Here is a 19,604-nt window from a genome sequence, read left to right on the forward strand (position 1 = left end):
GTGAACTTATTAAAGGGCAATAAAGTTACATCCTGAGGAATCGGGGTACGGTGCCAATTTCCTCAAAACCTTTAACAACCACTGGGACTCAGTCTGGGCCTCCTGACTGAATAGTCTGATATAAATTGTGAATGCTCGGAAATTCAAAATGTTGTCAAAGTTAAATACATCTAAATACATTATTAAGGTGTATGGGACCTTACTGGATTACTGGATATTTTTCTATGACTAAGATTCGGATGGTTTGATTAAGTGTGACAAAGGGGCGTGAATTTCAATGACAGCCAATGCAAATCGAGATACTGACTACACTTCCATGTCTATACATTGGATACCAAAAATGGGATTCCATGTTCAGATCTGTTACCAATGTATTCAGTAGCCAGTCAGTTAAATTGGCTGACCTTTGCCCTTCCCCAGGAGACTTAACTCCTGTTTGAAGACTGGATTTTTAGTCATAAGCGTAATTTCCAGAAGTCAAAGGGATTTTAATAGAGGTTTTCTCATTGCTACTACTTAAATTAACAAGGCAAGACACAAGGGCAGTTGAATTTGCTGTGAACTTGCATAAAGCTTCATCCTGAGGGGAACATGAATGTCTGCACCAGACGTCATGTTAATCAATATAATAAATGTTGAGACTTTCCACAAAATAAAGCAAAAATGTTGGTGGCCCGCCCTGGAACCTGTTTTTTGTTATTGTATCGTAAAGATACGTGTAGTACTGAGCTCTGGAATGTGTAAGCTAAAGACGTGTTTTACAGCTTGGCACTGACCTGTAATATCACAATATATGGTTTGTTGGTACAGTTTGGCTTCCTCAGGCTTGAAGACAATGTCAAACTGGGCTGGAGTCCGGGGGCATATCTCCCCCTCCTGAAACGCAGGAAGACAAGAATAATAATGGGTGATAGTACTCATAGAGCAGGCCTGCATGCACACAATGTAAATTCGTATTCTGTCACATAGGGGAACAAATGGTTGATTGATTTCAGTGTGGAAAGCAGTGTGGAAGTTGACTGTTTATTCTATACACGTAAAATAAAAAGGTGGGTTTATGCATGTGCCGACTGCTCCATTTCTCTAAAATCCCGTTCCAAGGTTATTGTTGTGACTGGAATGTTTCCTTCCCCCGCACTCTCCTCCCTCCTGCCTCCAAAGGAACCTGGCTGACGAGTGGAGGAGACACTGACAAAAAAAGCCCAGCCCGCTGCTGGGGAGCCGGATTGGATTAATGTTTGGGCAGCAAATTTGAAACATAACTCTTTGCCAAATACCTAATCTCAAGCCCGAGCTCTTGGCAGAGCACAAATTGATTGAGTACAATTACACCCTTTGAATTGATATGAAGTATTAGATCACTCAGATATGTCAACTAATCTGAGTGATCTAACCAAGTAAAAAATGCATAGGTAGGGTGTGCACTAGTAGCTGATGAGAGATACTGGTAAAGAAGGATATGAAGAGATGGAGAAAACAAAGACACACACCGCTGGCTCCACGGTAATACAGCTGTGTGAGAGGACCAGCCGCTGGTCCCTGACTGTCTGGCTTCTGCGCTCCTGCAGGGCTCTGGACAGCAGCGGAAGGCGATGTATAACTGTGGGATCTGCCTCACACTGAGCGAGCAGCCGCTCCCTCTCAATCTCCTTCTCCTGTGGCAGCCCCGAGCTCTCCCTGGAGACACGCGGAAGGGAGCGAACGTGAAGGTGACAAAAAAACAAAGTCAAGCCAAGTCAGAGGCAGAAAGAAAGCAATGTGCTTTTCAGATATTTCTGTCAATACATGTTGTGATAGAGGAAAAAGAACGCGGAAAGTCAATCTACTCTCCAGATGTAGGAAAAGGGGGGAATATACAGCCCTCTTTACTACAAAACATTGTATGTAAACCCCCTTCCTTTGTTGTCTGTGTTGAAGCATTTGTGCGCACACGTACCTCAATAAGCTCAGGGCCTCCTCTTGCAGGCTGGGCCATGTGGTCCAGCAGTACTTCAGACGGACATCACTCCTGTAGGTGAGGGAGACTGTGCGATGGCTGGCCAAGGACATGTAGGTCTTTCTCAAAAGGACAGAGTCTGCCTCAAGGCGGATGTCCAGTTCTTCGCAAACAGCTTGCAAGGTTATGTGCACATCTTCACCTGGGCAGGAGACACGAAAGAGGGTTTTTATTCATTCTGATGGCCAACCAAGCATGACTTTTAACAATTGAGCATGTTCTGTATCTTGTTAAAACTACTTTTCTGATTAAGTGAGGTGAGTGAGGAGATCGCTTTCCTCAAATGGATCAGCCATTCAAATGGAGCTTGACCAAAATGTTAAGTGATAATGTGTCAAACCCATTGCCTGCCTGCAACTACCGTATCAGAGAGGAATATTTTTTTAATGTGCCTTTGGTCAACATGTCCACGTTTACAAGTATTTATGGTGGCGAGAAAGCTTGCAGATATTCATTATGAATGCGTTAGTGTGTCTGTTTACATGCTATTGGGTTAGTGACACACACACACACACACACACACACACACACAGAGACAACAAATTACTCTTGCATCACAGATGTCAGAAACATGAAGGGAAATCCAAATACTTCAGGTGTGCCTTGCTCTTGTTCGTGTCCTACTAACAATTATCCATCCATCCATCTGCAAACCACTTATCCTGCACACAGGGTCGTGGGGGGCAGGAGTCTATCCCAGCCAACTTCGGGCAAGAGACAGGATACACCCTGGACTGGTCACCAGCCAATCAAAGAGACATACAACTATTGACACTCACACACCTACAGGCAATTTAGAGTCTCTGATCCCCAGAGCATGTCATTGGACTGTGGGAGGAAGCCAGAGAACCCAGAGAGAACCCATGCAGACACGGGGAGAACATGCAGACTCACAGACAGTCACACAGAAAGGCCACTGGGCGGAGTCGAACCCAGGACCTTCTTGCTGTGAGGCAACAGTGATAACCACCACCCTACTAATGATTATTAAGGGTGAAAACAAACATATTCTAAATATAGTAAACTTCTTCACCCCATCAAACACACACCAAGAGAAGTCAAACAAAACTGAAGAATCAATCAAAGCAGTGACCCTTTCTGGAATATCTATCTTCATACACGCGCTGTTAATTATTTTGCTTTCACATGAATCAACAACAAATTGACTCCAGTGCTGGTTGGAAAGGAAATAAATAAAACTGACTGTGTAGCATGTAGACTAGTTGCAGGCGAGCGCTAATGTAAAATGCAGATTAAGATGTTGCTGTAGTCAGAGGCCAATTTGTTTAACACCATGGGTATATTCTACCAACACAACTTCTGGGTCTGAAAGAAGCTTTAGAGGAGACTTTGTGGCCAGCTTGAGTCAGGAGTAAAGCTGATTTGGTTGAACTTTGATTGAACCGTCCCTAGTGTGTCATGTTTGCTATTTTCGGCCAGTGATGTTTAGCAGGAAGTGCATAAGAAGCACGAGCCTATTTCCTCCCACACTACACAATAAAAATGGGTTTACTTTGCCAAGTTACACCAAGCTGAGGTTTAGTAAAATGTTCGTTTAGCATTCCCTGAATTCAGGTAAACGGTCAGTTTGAGTGTTGAGGCGGCGCTCCTTTTATAGTTTCGAGTTTCACAGTGCAGGTTCACGTTGTGACCATGGAGAGATTTACTTCTATGGTTGTACTAAAAGGACATTTCTCTGAAAAATGTTTCTGTGGAAAAATAACCCAGCTGAAGAGAAACACACAGCAACAAGGTCAGTGTTATTACAATTAAAAAACAGCTTATGCTAAACGAAACAGCTATGAATATTTCGCTATAGCTCTGTAAAATCTGGATATGATGCACTGGCACTGGCTTTATGAGATGCTGTGGTCATAGCCTCTTTTAGTCATTTGAGTCACTGCTCTGCCGTGTATTTTTATGGAGGCCTGGATTTTTTCTCACCGGTGTGGTAGTGCAGGACCAGCGACTGGCTGTGGACTCCTACTGTAAGAGGGTGGAATTCCACAGTCACCTGCACGCTCCCGCCCACATCAACAGTCCCACTGGATGGCGTCACCGAGAACGGGCTGGAAAAAGATGCAATGGAATAGAATTTCACAAGGTTAAATTTAGAAACAAAAGTTCGGGCTTGGTGTCTTTTTTCAACAGCTGGGGTTCAATGTTGTTTTAGAAACTGGCAGACAAATGCCCAATGAAATTGTAATTAATAGTAATTACACTAACTGTTAATTAAGCGTATGCCTATCATCAAGTACAGCAACACACTTCTTGAACAGTTTTGAAATGTTTGAATTTCAAGTTGTGTTGTGATCCTTAGTATAAACATTACATGTGAATACATTCTGTAAATTAAATACAGGTGAAACACATGAGCCTACCCTGGACTGACTCTCACCTCTGCGTGTCCAGCTTGAACTTGGCCATGGCATTTCCTATGTTGCGGACATGCTGAGTCTTCTCCGTGGAGGATTTCAAAGGACAGACGGGGAAGTGGAGCTCGTCGCAGAAGTCGAGAATGGCACGTGGCCCAATGGCACGGACTGGGACCTCAAACCGCTCCCTCTCTGTCACAAACACCAGCCTATGGTGATAGTCCTAGAAAGATACAAATGAAAAATGGAATTTGAAATTGGTCAGGTGATGCTGAACAACCAGCACGTCCTCAGCATGCGAGCACTAACACACAATTAGCGACTGAACCGTTTTCTTTAGTATTCTCTCTTTAGCCCACACCTTTGGGGGTGATTGCATAAGGAGACTGGCAAAGTCAGTAGGGTTCATGTCTGGGGACCATGAATGGTTGTACCAAATTTGATGACCATCCAAAAGGTGGCCGGCAGTCTGTCCTCTTCCTGGTGTCACACCCACTAGCAAGGCTGAAACCAGTGGGGACACAGTGCCAGATGAGGTAATCATATTCTTGCTGTCCAACTTCTCTCTGCTGTTGCTGTCAGGTGTCATTTCAGCTCAAAACCGGATGCGACCCTCCTCCATCCCAGGCCATTCTCGGTTTGCAGCAACTTCCCTTCTTTACCACCACCAGTGTCTGGACTCCGGGGGGCGATTCGGAAGTAGCAGAACTTCACGACCCAGCGATTATTCAGATTGAGGATAGAGTCCAATCTCCAAGATGTTGGCACTATTTCAATGTTATACAGATAATAAATGTATTGTTGATTCAGAGTCTTTCCTGAATTGCAACAAAGTAAGTGTATCCGAATCTATAAACTTTTGGTTGTGACAGGAGTGCTCACTTTCTCTAATTTCATACCCATGTTTCATACTTTGCTCCCCTGCGTGTTTAGTTATGACTAGTCATCTAATCTAATCCAGATCAAAACAGCCTCAGATTACCCTGATACTCCATTGTGCTCTCTCAATGCAGCATTCCGTGCTGTGTAGTACCTTGTTCTCCTGTGGGGTGAAGAAGACAGTGAAGGTAGCAGACAGTCCAGGTGCAACCCTCCTCCCTGCATCCGGTGGTCCAACCACTTGGAAATACTCAGACTCCTGCAGCTCCGGGATGACGCGTCGTGAGACCTTGACCGAAACAAGTAAAAATCACACAGGCTTTACAAAATTGTACAAAAACACAGCAACAGACACAGAACCAGGAACACATACAAGTGATCATGTGTTCATTATTGCTAAATGGTGTCCTGTACAAATTCCAGTCATAATTCACCTTTTCACACACACACAAATGTACAGTAAATATTTTTCTTCTGCTATTGCCAAATATGTGTGAGAGGACTGTTTATGTTGTTCCAATTTCCAGCTAATCTTCACTGATCATCAGCTCAGCAGCGGTGTTGTCAATTCAACACTCACACACCGTATCTATGTTGCGGAGAACCAGACGTAACTTGTAGGTCTGTGCAGGAGTGAAGTTCTGGAAGACCAGCTCAGACGGGTAGAGCCGGAAGAGCGGCTGATCTATATCCACTAAGGACAACTAAAGAAATTGAAAAATAAACACAACATAAACAGTAGTCATCTTTACTTAACTGTACTGTTTCCAAAAAGCCTCCAGTTAATAACAAATGAATTGGGGATTTTAGCATGATATTGTGTTCTACATTACAGGTCAATCAGCTGACGCTTTTATCCAAAGCAACATACATCGCATTTTTAACCCATAGCTTTACATTTTTGCCTGGGGAGCAACTGGGAGTCTTGCCCAGGGACACTTTGACATGGGGCAGCCAGGGCTCAAACCACCAACCTTGCGGTTGCTGGCGCACCCTCTCTACGACAACCCCCGTCTGGCTAATTTCGTTTACAACACTGATGTTTAGATATTCCAAAATCGCTTCATATCTTAACAATTCGTGACAACAAGCACACATATTTTACGCTACAGGGATATAATTTACTTTTTGATGCGTAGTCTCGCTCATGTCAAGCAGTTCCACGATGTGAGGCTGCTGCATGTCATTGGTGTTAGCCAGGCGCTCCTCTGTAGACTGCAACATCTCCTGGGTGTAAGCAGATGGAGTCACCTGCGAACACACAGCAGCTCAGGCTATTATGTTACTGGACTAAAGGCCTGTTTTCTGTCTCTGCATTCAGCAGTGATGAGGCACCAAATAAAACATGACTGGAATGTATATAATGAAAGACACACAAGAGCTGCAAACTGTCCCCTTGAAGCTGCCGGCTATGACACATATGCGCATACTAAGCCTGTAGTATCCTCTCCACACAATCCTCTGGCACCTTCTAATCATTGCACCAGAATCAAAGAAACATCAAACTGTACTGACTGGACATCCGACGATTTCAAAGTTGGGTCAGAGTAAGCTCAGAACCCAAATGAATAATGTAGCAGAGACAATGGCTGCCAGTTAAATGTGTATTTATTACACATTGATATTCAGAGACAACAAAGTTGCTCCAGTTAACACTATTCTTTGAAACAATAAGTTGTGAAGTAATGTGGCTTCTTTTTAGATGCTTGGTGATTGGTGAGTGATGGTGAATCATTTTGTGTCCATAATGAGAAATGCATGCATGATGGCTGACAGAACTCGGATAACTACACTGAGGGATGTTATGGTTGCATATCTGATCTGCAAGGTTTATTTCAAGAATGCATTGGAGTCACATATTGATTTTTGTTTTCGTTATGAAGCTACGGTAGTTATAAGGCGTATCTGTCATTTGAAGCAGCTTCTTTAAAAGAATGGGACAGTTGGGCCCCAGTTCATTTATGACAAAACCCCAGTGTGATGGTCTGATTCATTTTAGCTAACAGCGTCTTATTCTGTGCAGGCAGATATGATAATGATATCCTTACCCACTTTGTGCTTGAGGGAAACGGATTGGCTGTCATTTTTCATCTGTTTTGAACACAGACACCTGCGAAAGAAGAGAGGAAAGGAGAGAAGGTGTTATTAAGCACTTGACGTGCCCATTCTATACCAATGATCAAAGACTGTGATGCTAACGTTACAGGCTAGTAGTAACGCTAGCTTAACGGTCAATTCTTCTTAGCAAATGTTTAACGTTACCCGTCAGGACCACCCTCGTTACGATAAATATTACTTTAGTTGGTCGAATAATCTGTTAAAACGAAAGAACCTTACGTGCATGGCATGACTGGTACAAAACACGTATTTGAGAACGGAAATACATCGCATCGCCTGCTGTTACTTAACGTTAATTTTTCATTGGCCGTCTCGTCGAGTCAACGGTTTAGTTTTGCCAAATTCTGTCATATAACGTCATTAACAACTTACCTGTTAAACCCGTTGTCTTGTTGAACTGAAAAAAGTTGTGAAACTGAATACGTAATAACGTTTCCCTAACTGGATTAGGCTACTAACGTTAGTTAGCGACTCATTTGGTGAATAATGTAACGTTCGATTGTTGCCCTGGCAACGCACTCTGTGTACTCTCAGTAAACTGTTTCCTGATTGGCTACGAGAAAACTAGCTGCATATATTCCCTCTTGTTATTGTTCTCCCGTTGTCACGCCAGGTAACCTGAATGGCTCTGATCCATGTTTTGCCTCATGGTGTCACTGGTAGTAATTCTGTTTATGAATCACAAATATTTCCTAGCTGGAGATGAATATGAATTAAAAAAGAGAATCATGAGGAAAATATTGGAAGATTATCCAACAAATTGCATTGGTAAAGCCTGAAGCCTAAAGTGTTTTAATAACAAAGCGCGAGGCATAGAGAGATCCTTGATCACAACTCTACAACCAGATTACAGAATGTTTCTGTGGCTAAGGTCGTACCTCTAGGCGAATGGAATCAGGCTTGTTGGATAACATGGCCGGTGCACGGTAAAATGAAAACCTTCATTAGGTTGCCAAATTTTGTATTTACGCACCTTCCTTTCCGTGCACTTTGATTTTCAACTGTCTGTTGGTATGAGTTGATTAAATGCATTAAATAATTCCCTAAAAAATCTACAATATGCTGAATTGACTTTTCTTGTCAGCAATGTTTAATTTTTTGCCATGGGTTGCAGGAATAATTAATAAAAGAATAATGGTATAACATGGTGAAATGTTTTTTTTTTAAATATTCCCCTGGATATTACACGAAGCCACTTGGCCACTCTGACAGTCTGCTATGTGCTGTCTTGGGTCTAGATCTCCCGTTCCTCCTTTCCCTGCAAGGAGCCCTGCAACACAGCCCTTAGACTTAGACTGTTTCATAACTGGTTAAAAGTTCCTCACAGTAACTTTAATTAAAATTTCTTTACTTTATGTGGTGTTCATACTAAAAATAAAAACATGGGGATATGACTCAGACAGATGTCTGCTCTTAATATGTTAAGAGATGTAAATCACAACATTGTGTATAACACTGCATTAATCAAACCTCTTTGCTTGTAGAGGCTACAATACAGGAGCCTGTTACAGTGAGAGGGGGAGGAGGAGCCCTCCACACAGCAGGACAGGTTCTCGTATCTTGTGTTGTTAACCAGTTCCACCGGGGCAAAAGTCACTTCAGAAGGAACCTCTGTGCCCAAACAGATGCAGCCTTGGCAGCGCTGGACAACAGCTCCGAAAGCCAGGAGGTTCTGGTCCACCTGGACCTCCACTCCCTGACAGATAATCAGAACTAGCGGTTAACGTCAATTCATCCTTTAATGCAACAAACCTTAATATGTATTGTTGATGTGCTCCTAAACAAAAGCAGTCTGCACTTATTCTCTTAAATGGAGCTGGCGGACGAACACAAATGAATGCCCTTCTACAGTGACGGGAGATCTACCCCAAACCTCACCTGGCAGCAGCCGTGAATGCTCAGCAGAGGGTGCAGTCGGCCCGCCAACTCCGCCTGCAGCTCCGCTGTGAAGGGGGGTATGTGCTTGACGAGGTGAGAACTGGATCCCAACATTACGCGAGCCACCGCCGGCTTTTAGGTGCAGCTCACCTGACGGGCTGAATGACAGCTCCTGTGTGAGGAGGCGGCAGAGAACAATATTGGGTTTTGCTTGAGTGGAGAGCTTGTTATCAGTGTGTGTGTGTGTGTGTGTGTCTGGTGCCTACTCTTGAATCGTGTGGTGTGTTGGTGTTCAGCAGGATGAAGAAGAGGTCTAAGGGGCCACAATTGACCAGAACCACTTGTTTTTTCACCCTCTGACCCGCCTTCAGAGATCATAGCTTCACTTTTCGCTGCTTGGGGTTCTCCAGCTCCAGCTAGGATGGAATGAAACGTTCAGGAAAAATAGTGAGGTAGAATTTAATAAATGAAAGAGTTGATTTGAACCCTTCAGAAGCCTGGGACACTTTACTGCTCAGAGGAGTATACAACATCATGTTGCCGCTGATTAGCAAAAGTGACAAAGCTTCGCTGCAACGCAGTCGCTTCACTTTTACATTCCTGCATTCTTCCTTCTCACCTTCACCTCGACGCCTTGTCCCAGTGTGTCGTGACGCAGCTGTTTAAGACAAAGGGGATTCTGTCACGGTAGCGGCACGGCTCCCGAGGATAGAAGTGGATTGGTGCTTCGATCACAGCACCAGGGGACACGGTGTCCGGTTGGAAGTCCATCTCTTAGTCAGAGGTGTTTCTGAACTGGCACTCCACCCTGAGGAGACGGAATCAGTGTACGATCCATCAGAGTAGGCCAGGAACATTTATTTGTGCAGTTGACACTTTCACATGAAGAGAAACAGACACACACACAACCACCTGATGTCCCTCTCGCCTTTGTTGCTGATCACCAGAGTCCGGGAGGCCGGCACCATGCCACCATGCCATCTAAGGTTAGAGAACATTTTTTTCTGATCAGTGCAGAATGGGGCCCAAGCCCGCCTCATACCTTACAAGAAGAACATGTAGCAGAGCAGCTCACCCTGAACCTCAGTCGCACATCCTGCAGGTTGAAAGCGTGGACAAAAGAAGAGTGAAGATCGGAGCTGATTCCCAACCTCAAGAATAGTGTTGTTTTGTGGTTTTATTTGGAATTGTTGCAGCAGCTTTGTGGGACCTTTTAGTTCAAAGTTCACTTTCAAAAAGGCAGATTGCTCTAAAATCCCCACCTACAAATAGCCGACATATACAGGGAAGTTACTGTCACGTTTCAGCTTCACACATTCAATTCAGTTTATTTTGTATAGAACAAAATCACAAATCAAATGTTTTGCCTCAGAGGGCTTTACAGTCTGTACACATGCGACATCCTCTGTCCCGGAAACGCTCTCATCAGAAACCTTCAACGAGGAGAAAGAAGGCGGGATCCTTCTACCAGGATGGCCACGGGTTAATAGACATGTACAGAAGGAACCCCGTAAAAGATTTACAATGAGTGAGCTGACCTCCCCAAAGTCCAGAGTGTCTTTGAGGGTGGGGCTGATGTAGTCTGAGTCATCCATTTGAAAGTGAAGTGCGGCAACAGGCTGCGGCCGCACACCGAGACACAGGGAGCCTCATCTCCATCCCGCAAGTTGAGGATTCTGAAAGAAAAGGTAGAAAAAAGTCCTTCTAAAATCACCGAGGCTCATGTCATTCATCATGACACAGAGCGCAGGCTTCGAGGTGAGGCCACCTTAATGGGAAAGTAAATTCTCCTCTTTGAACTTCCGTTTGACTGAGGTTAAGAATATTTTTGTTATGTAATTCACTGTTTTATAACTTGTCCTTGACAGAGATGACGTCACGCTGGCTGGGGGGGCTTCAGCAAACACGCCTCCTGTCCTGCTGCCTGGTCGCAAGGGCGGCGTCCCATCTGTCAGGGCAAACGCGTGTTTTCATTTACATCGAGTGATTACAGTTGATGCTGATAATCGAGGACATCATGATATATATTTAGATTACTGTACAGTAATACCTCCTTGGTCACGGTTTACAACGTTGTTCCTTGGAGCCATGAGGACTTTCCAGGAGTATTTACGATCTGCAGTCTGCACACACACACACACACACACACACACACACACACACACACACACACACACACACATACACAGAAACATAAAAAGAACATCACTAGCTGCAAGTATTTAATAACTTTTTTGAGTGACAAATAACTGTAAACGGATTGAGGATAAAAGCATCGCGGGGGGAGAAATGGATAGGCCTGCGTTAAAACGAGGGCCGAGAGTTCAACACCACCGTTGCCGTTTTTCAGTGCGTTTATCGTCATCCAACTGCACGTTCCGATGGTCGACCAACGGCTGGAAGGTGGAATATCTCCTCACTGTCATGACGACGCTCTCTAAATAAGGGCGAGAAAAGAGGTAAATAACGACAAAAGAGTAGAGTAGAGTGACGTTTGAATTAATATGATGAAACTATCAGACTATTAAATGCAGAACCTACTAGCCAAGGACGTTTAGGCTATATGCAGTGATATATCCAGTGCAGTGCCAGTGATAGTTGGCCTACCTCTGCATTCTGGTGTCATGACAGGAACTGTTGCATTCTTTCTGAGATTGGCTCCAGCAGTCCTCCTCAGGCTCATGTTCTCCAGCTCCAGCTTTTGGATTTCTGCCCTCATCGCACTGATCACACGTAGAAGCCTCTGCGTACCGTCCATGGTGCCGACAGCAGACGTTTCCACCCTGCCGGCATCACTCTTGGATGCCTGCCACTGACCAAACGACCCCATCTCACCAACAAACACACGGTTCACACCTGAAAATCAACGTAGGTGTCGAAGCTACATCACGGTCTACAAGTGGCCTACGTCCTTTTTGATATGAAAGCGCAAAGAAAGAGACAAGCAGCAAGTCAAAGGCAGCTAGTTTGTCATCAGACCATTGAAAGTCTGGTCACATGATGGAGAGGGTTATTTTCTTCTCAGTGATCTGATGCCCACAACTTTCCCTCCTCCGGTTAAATATTCATTTACTCCGTCAACGTGAAGGCACTTGGGGGAGAGGCAAAGCCTTTGTTGAGGGTGAACTAAACTCTGTTTGTTTAGTGTGTGAGGTACAGTACCAGTCCTCATTCTAGGGCTCACGCAAATGGCCTCACTGCATATACACAAATGTAAAAAGGGAAATGAATAACCAAATAACTTCTGTAATGTGTGTGTGTTTTTATACGTGTACAGTTAAAATTATTCAATGTAGTAGTGGGCTTTTTGTAAGAACGCCGTTGCATCATATGTGCAGTATTTAGATGAGAGGACCAGAGTCACGAGTGTCTTCTTGGTGCTGCTCTGCTGCTCTGTAGTGTAGAACAGTCGGAGCATCGCGCTCAAAGATTAACCTCGTTGTAGTAGAAAAGCAATGTTTTGCTGACCTCTTCTGGTTAACGTTTAAATGGAAATAGTCTGTTGGACCTTTTTTGGCTACAACTAACATTGCCTCTACAACAACCCGAACCGAAGGCGCTCAGACACACACATTCCATATAGGTTCACTTTAGCCTCCTGTGTATCGTACACACAATAACCTTTTAGAACAAGAATATTGAATTCACCGAGGGTATGAATAAATTAAGTCACTGATAAGATCTAATTATGTCAGATATTTTGGCTGGTCAAATGGATAGTATTACACACTTGTTCTACTTTAATAGTCAGAATTCCACAAGGAGGCTTTGTAGTTATATTACGTTTAAACTTCAAGTCAATGCACCTTCTAATGAAGTTAATTGTGTCGCCGGTGGGTGTTTTCTGGTCATCAGTACCAGCGTATTTACCCCCGCTTCAGTGAGTTTATCTTGTGTTTATTGCTGCTCATACAAGCACCGAAAGGCCTTCTACAGCTGCTGTGGGGCGGTGGATGTCTGCTATGGCCGATGATACCTCATTTCAGGTAAAGTCCTCTTTTATACTGAGGATTCTTTCATGTGAACTATACAACAAAGATGCATCTTCTGGGAGAAGAATGTTTGGTTGCTGGTGGGCCTTTTTTTTTTTAAAAGGTTCCACTTCGAACCCCTTCAGAGTGTTCTGCCTAAAGGATTATGCATGGACACATCTGTGAAAGGTCCCACCCGGAGACCATTTCATACTGTTGTGTTTCACCCGGAACCCTCTCTGGAAGTTTCCGTTTCTTCGTTTTATTCTCTGAGAGGTTTTCTAAATTTCATGTTCTAGTTCAGCAACTGTAGCCTCCTCATGATGTAGCTGACCACGCTTTATCATTTTGTCGCTTTCGTGGCTCACAGTGTGAACTTAAGAGTGCAGATACCACCCCTGTGTGTTCAGAGGTCGTGTTCGTGTTATTGTGCCGGTGAGCAAGCTTTATATAATAGCGTAATTACCCATAACTTCATCCCACAACGATAACAAATCGACATACAGTATGTGTAATATTCACTGCGAACAGACCTCTTGGCCAAGTGTTTGAGCCACGGCGTGTCGCATAATGTCAAGTTGTCTTCCATACTCTACGTTCCTCCCACTCTCCTGTGGTGTGTAAGCTGTTTGTCTGCTGATAAAAGGCCTCTCGTCAACTAAGAGATAAACTCTGCATGCTGCTGTAGAGACAGCTACCACAACATGCTGAGTGAAACACATGTATGTAAAGTCATGTTAAATTAACTGGGATATTATTGCAGTTTGACACACGCACACAAAGTCATCTATTGCATCTGCCAAAACAACAGCATAGGTTAACGTTTTCTTTTGTTTCCACTTATCATACCGCAGATGCCCAGCAGGTGTCGTGTGCTGTTGTGAGTGTGAGTTTCACAAATTTGGCCTAGCGGAGCATCACTGCATGCAAGCACATGACAGCGCCCAGCTGCAGGGGAGACCCAAAGGACAACAGTATAAAGTGGTGCATTTGAAAGCAGAGGTAATTGATTTTTTTTCTCTTTTTTTTTTTGCAAGTGATTACAGAAGCAGAATTTAATACGCTGCTTTTGATTTCAGCTCTTTTCACTGCAGCGTCTCGCTTTGCAAACATGACACCAGAGGCTCGGGACAGATGCTGCTCCCTCCAGAACTCCGCGCTCATCATTTTAGCCAAGTAGCTGTGACCTGGCGCCGACGCCACAAAACAGGACAAGTAATTTAATTTGCCACTGCTGCTGACCTTGAAGCATTGAATGTAGGCCGACAGAATCCCAATAGGAAATCTGGAAGAAAAACATCCTGGGGGCTGAAATAGCGATCAGGCTGTTCTGCCTGCAGCATCACACACAGTCTCGTCACCTCTACAGGGAAACTTTTGTCCTTCAGCTTTGCATGAAGAATGTTAATTTACAGGTATTAAGCCACTGTGACAGATCCTGTGATAATGTTTCCAATTGATTTTAGCTTAACCATTCAAAATGAATATCTGAAGAGCATGTAATGTTATAACCATATAATAATAACATCACGATGATAGAAATTGAAAGTCAAGGCTAACATTTTAATGGACAATACTCAGACAATTTTAGTATGCAGCGCTATTCTCTCCCAACCAATGTAACCACCCTCAAAGTAAGAAAAGAGCTGTATTGCTGTCAGAAGATGAACTGAGTCGTGGCATCATGTGATTTGAATGGCCTTAACAGTCTTAAAAGGCCAATATGACCTAATCATCTCGAGATGTACCACTACGTAAGCTTTAAACGTCACACACAAGGATGCCATCATGACTCACTGGGTATGTTGCACTGAAGTCTGGAAAGTATCACCTCCCCGTATGAGAGGTGCTAGATGAAACAAATAGCCTCGGAGGGACAGGAGAAAAGTAGATCCCATCGGCGTTTATGATGTGGTACATGCAATACATTGTAGTGCTCCTCTCATGTCATGTTCACAAACCTCAGGAGACATGTGAAAATACCTATTTTGACGCACTGGCAAGTCAGTGTATTTTCCAAAAAGCCTTGCTGCGAGTAAGGAAAGCGAGACATCGGGCGATATTTCAGAAATTGCTTTCTCATTTTGTGTTCCTGCTGCTATTTTGTGAAATATCCCCACATTGACAGTGGTGTTGTGACATGAGCGGGTTTGGTAAACACTCCCAGGTAAAATAAGTGGGCTGTTACTTTTTAACATGTCTTGTATGCAGACAAATTCCCAATCGCGTCTCTCATCAGCCAGAAGGGTCCTAATGTCCCCCTCCAGCTGCGTGCCATGTGATCCGAACGCAATCGCGGCTGTAACTTGTTGCCCTGTTGAGGTGACATTTTAAATCACCACAGCAAAAATATCTTTGGTCAGAATTCAATCTTGGCCATAAAATCTAAAAATATGGCCCCGGAGGACTAAGTTGTTTCACAGAGCGCCGCGGTAGCTGTCAGGCAGAAACACACACGGGGTAATAAGGCTGGAAAGCGGGGCCCTCGGAGAGCTTCTGCTATTTCGATTATTCCTGTAATGTTTGTAAAATGCTGCAATAACTTAGAAGAATGCGTTGGACAGGACTTTTGAATCTCTGCTACGCGTCCTTGTCCTCCAGCATGCCGACGTTTCAAACTGAGACTTGTAGGTCTTCCAGCCGCTCAGCACCGTCTTTAATGACAGAGCTCATGCTCACAGTCCCATCCAGCAGCCTTCATTATGACTCAGTAATCATAGGCTGCGTTTTGGTTTTCTTCCCCCCCCCCTCTATGCTCTCCGTCTCTCTCACTCTTTTCTTCTTGTAGGCCTCCGTCTCTCTCGCCTCCAGTCACGGCCAATCCAGTAGTGAGCAAGAGCCGGCCTCTGGAGAAAGGGTTTGTTGACTTTTCGGCACAGACTGGTGCTCCGTAGGGGAGCAGTCTGTTATTTATGGCTTAGGCTTCTGTGATTGGTTGAGAAGAGATATAATTATGTCTAGCACTCAGCTCAGCTAGTTTCGGAATCACAATAGGTGCCATGTTGAGTTCGCCGGTTGCTATGATACTAAGTGGAGGTTCTTGTACTGTTTGGCGGTTTAACCCTTTTCCCTTTTTAGCCCCAGCGGGCTAAGGTTCGGCATCAAACCGTAGCCCGATGAGGTCACATGTATTAGTTAATTACTGATTCATATGAGATGCGATACCATCTGTGTGTTGTCAAGTAACAACTTAGCAACATGGACGACTGGGAATCTTCTTCAACCGTCCCTCACCGTCCCGCGCTTTAGGAGGAGATTTCTTAAAGACCAGTTTTTAGACAGGAGGTGTATTTACCGTAAGCAGACACTGATCCTTAAATCTCTCCGTGTTGCATAAAAGTTGTACTTTTAGCCCAAAGGGTGCCTCGCACACCAGAGTTACAGGTGAATTAAATGGCCGTTCTACGGCTGTGTTTTAATCTTTACAATCTCTAAATGTACGTATAAATATCTTCTATACATATATATATATGTATATATTCAATCAATACCATGCATTTGATATTTGACTATTCCAGTATTACATTGAAATGATATTGCCAGCTGTGTTGTTTCTCATATACAGGGGATGAGATACATCAAAAACTGAGTTGATAAAGTTCATAAAATAAAACATACGAAGCAGAATAATACGTATGTTTTAATCTTACTTGAATAAGCATAAAGACATGGTATTTTCCTCAGCAGAGGGATGACTAATACGAGACTTAACATGGTTTGAAACGACACACTCAGTTTCCTTAGTTGTTTATTTTTCATTTACTTCTGTACCGCTGGCTGTCAAGTGTGCTGGCAGCACAAGAACATCTCCAATACCAACAGAAAACTGTAATTGAACCTTTGCTGGTGTCACTTAATAGCCTCTAATTATAATTTCATTGCATGTTCAGGTGATGATCCCGACTGAGCTTTTCATTTAACAAGGAGCTGCAAGGATTTCCAGAGAACTGCACTGTGGAGGTGAGAAGGCCGGAGTTCCTGTGAAAGCTTTAAAAGCTTTAAAATGCAAATCCTGCAAGAGAAGTGTAATTTAATTAATATTTGTCCATGACGGGAATGAATAAGTCTCTTTATATAACAGTTACTAATGTTTTTTGCCATAGTAGCCTTTTTCTCCTCATTATGCAGGTGGACAGACAGACCTTGAGTAGACTAATGGGATAGCGACAGTCTGAATATATATTTTTTTCCAGGGTTATTCCACACACACGCAGTAAAAAGGCAGCCATGTATCTGTGTGCTCCCACAGCAGGTGGGAGGCGAAGATGAGACTTAGTTTCTCCAGCATAGATAATCCAATTGTTTATTCTGTACCATGGTTTATGCGATCGCTGTATCACAAGCACAAGACAAAAGGGTGGGAAGGGAGTTCACACTCGACAACTAATCCTCATCTAATCCATTTATCTAAAATACATAGGGGGCCGATTTAATAACTAGCAAACTGTCCCTCATTTACCGCAGCGTGCCGCTGCCTCAACAAGCCTCTTACACAATAACATGTTTTTACTTTATTTGGAATGCGTTCTTTTTTAAAGAAAATATTAGACGCGGTAAATGATACACTTATAGGTGTCTTTGTACCAAAACAATTGCTAGAAAATCAATTTATCCCTTAAACTTACTAAACTATAATACTGCTGTGCCTTGTATTAGTGGAGATGACGGTGGTCTCTCTCTCTCTGCCAGATCAGGATAAGAGAAAATAGCGTTCCTAGCTGGCAGCATCGAGTTTCAGTGGAGCCCCAGGTCATTAAAGATAACTTGGCACCATGTCAGGGCCTGGCTGAGTGGATTGTGTAAACCAGTCACCCACCAAGGTTAGACACGCTCCTTATTACACTGTTGTGGTGGACAATGTGCCTCAGTCCTCTGGAAGAAGTTTGACATCTACCCACTGAAAGTGTCCCAGCTGACTGAATAAATGAGCTCACAATGTGAGTTATAGGAATCACAATAAAACATCGACATGTAAATGTGCATGTTTTGACTTTTAGACATATGTAATATTTCAAACAGAGCGTCCACATAACAAATGTTTGACTGTCACCTCACTTGTCTCTCTCTGTCTCTCTCTCTCCAGGTCCTTAGTGTAGTCAGGAATGCTGCAATGCCACTTGCAGACTGCAGAGTCCAGGGAGCCCTAAAAAGGAAGGAGTCTCTCTCTGATTCCCGGCAGCTTGGCGAGCAGCGGAGGCTAAATTAGGCCTGGTTTCATTGACTTTCAATCCCCAGGGTGGCTGCCGCCCTGCAGCCCAGAGGATGAGAGATGGGGGGCCTCGGATGCTTCGTCGGAGCTTCTCCAGACACTGACTGGGAAGGTTGGAGTGTCAGATGGAGGGACGATACGGCTCGGATTGAGATCGGTCGCATCTTCTGTTAACATTCTAAGTTAACGGAAAAGAAACACGGATAACATGGAAGGTTCTGTGATGTTTTTCATTTTGAAACCAAAAATCATAAACTTGAGTTATAACATATTGTGTTGCTTGTGTACAATAAGTACAATAAGTATATGTGTTTTGGGATAAAATCTGCTATGTTACTGCTCCTCCGTGCACATCCACAGAGACAGGTGAAGAAAACAGTCAGCTTTGAGGAGCTCGAAAAGGTTAGTTGTCCTCGAGTAGAAGCCTGTATTTGAGTGTGTATTTTATTTTATTCCTCGTACACTGTTGTCTTGTCGTCCATTGTCGTACTGTCTGCTGTTATGCACCAACCGCCAAGTCAAATTCCTTGTATGTCTGACATATTATGGCAATAAATGTTTCCTGATTCCTGAAAGACACCACACGTGTCCATGTCAGCTTGTGTCTGTAAGGGTTGCAGGGGGAGAGAATGATTCTTTTGAATCATCTTATGATATATATATATATATATATATATATATATATATATATATATATATATATCCAACCCCCTGGGATTGGAACCTCTGCTTGAGGTTATAATACATTTCATAGTGACTAAATAGTGCACATTCTAAAGGACATTTTCATATTATATATCAAATTATCTAATGCATATTTCAAAGATGACTTCATCTTGGTTGGCCCAGAAACACCCTCATACTCAAAAAAATGATTCAAGGCCTTCTTAGCTTTATTTGAATACATCTATTAAATGATGAACATATACATACATATAATCAATAGCAGCAACATTAAATGGTTTAATAGTTTCACTTATGAGATTGATTTAGGTTAAAACGTGTATGTGTGAACTTAAATAAATTCATTAATGAGGACTACCCTTTGCGCATGTGCCACATTTTTCGCGTTTAGCGCCGTTCTGCCTTTTTCGCAGACTGAAATTGGCTGTAACATCATTTTTTTCTGGCTTGGGTGGAAATCCGTTATTTGGTAAGTAACGTTAACTGTTTTTTGT

At 43.4% G+C, this 19,604-nt stretch overlaps 1 protein-coding gene and 1 long non-coding RNA gene across 7 annotated transcripts in view; one reads left to right on the plus strand and one right to left on the minus strand.

Annotated features, from left to right (window-relative positions):
- Positions 1–7,899, minus strand: part of hydin (HYDIN axonemal central pair apparatus protein) — a 32,468-nt gene extending 24,569 nt beyond the window's left edge. For all 4 annotated transcript variants that reach the window (XM_078099381.1, XM_078099380.1, XM_078099382.1 and 1 more), the window contains exons 1-10: positions 7,741–7,899; positions 7,299–7,360; positions 6,376–6,501; positions 5,835–5,954; positions 5,405–5,539; positions 4,395–4,594; positions 3,941–4,065; positions 1,937–2,138; positions 1,491–1,677; positions 777–876 (exon numbers count right to left, since the gene is read on the minus strand). In XM_078099381.1, the coding sequence (XP_077955507.1) occupies positions 777–876; positions 1,491–1,677; positions 1,937–2,138; positions 3,941–4,065; positions 4,395–4,594; positions 5,405–5,539; positions 5,835–5,954; positions 6,376–6,501; positions 7,299–7,334 (1,231 nt within the window). In that variant the 5' untranslated portion in view covers positions 7,335–7,360; positions 7,741–7,899. The remainder of the gene's footprint in view (positions 1–776; positions 877–1,490; positions 1,678–1,936; positions 2,139–3,940; positions 4,066–4,394; positions 4,595–5,404; positions 5,540–5,834; positions 5,955–6,375; positions 6,502–7,298; positions 7,361–7,740) is intronic.
- Positions 7,900–13,090: 5,191 nt separating this feature from the next.
- Positions 13,091–19,005, plus strand: LOC120814790 (uncharacterized). Of its 3 annotated transcripts, none has more exons than XR_013467149.1 (6): positions 13,091–13,232; positions 14,072–14,219; positions 14,297–14,632; positions 16,006–16,074; positions 17,108–17,177; positions 18,301–19,005. It is a non-coding gene; the product is annotated as an uncharacterized LOC120814790 (long non-coding RNA). The 3 variants fall into 3 exon arrangements; XR_013467150.1 differs by having other exon boundaries at positions 14,297–14,432; XR_013467151.1 differs by lacking the exon at positions 16,006–16,074.
- Positions 19,006–19,604: the final 599 nt, after the last annotated feature.

Source organism: Gasterosteus aculeatus, chromosome 3 (genome assembly GCF_964276395.1).
Source record: "Gasterosteus aculeatus chromosome 3, fGasAcu3.hap1.1, whole genome shotgun sequence".
In the NCBI taxonomy this organism is placed as follows: Eukaryota; Metazoa; Chordata; class Actinopteri; order Perciformes; family Gasterosteidae; genus Gasterosteus; species Gasterosteus aculeatus.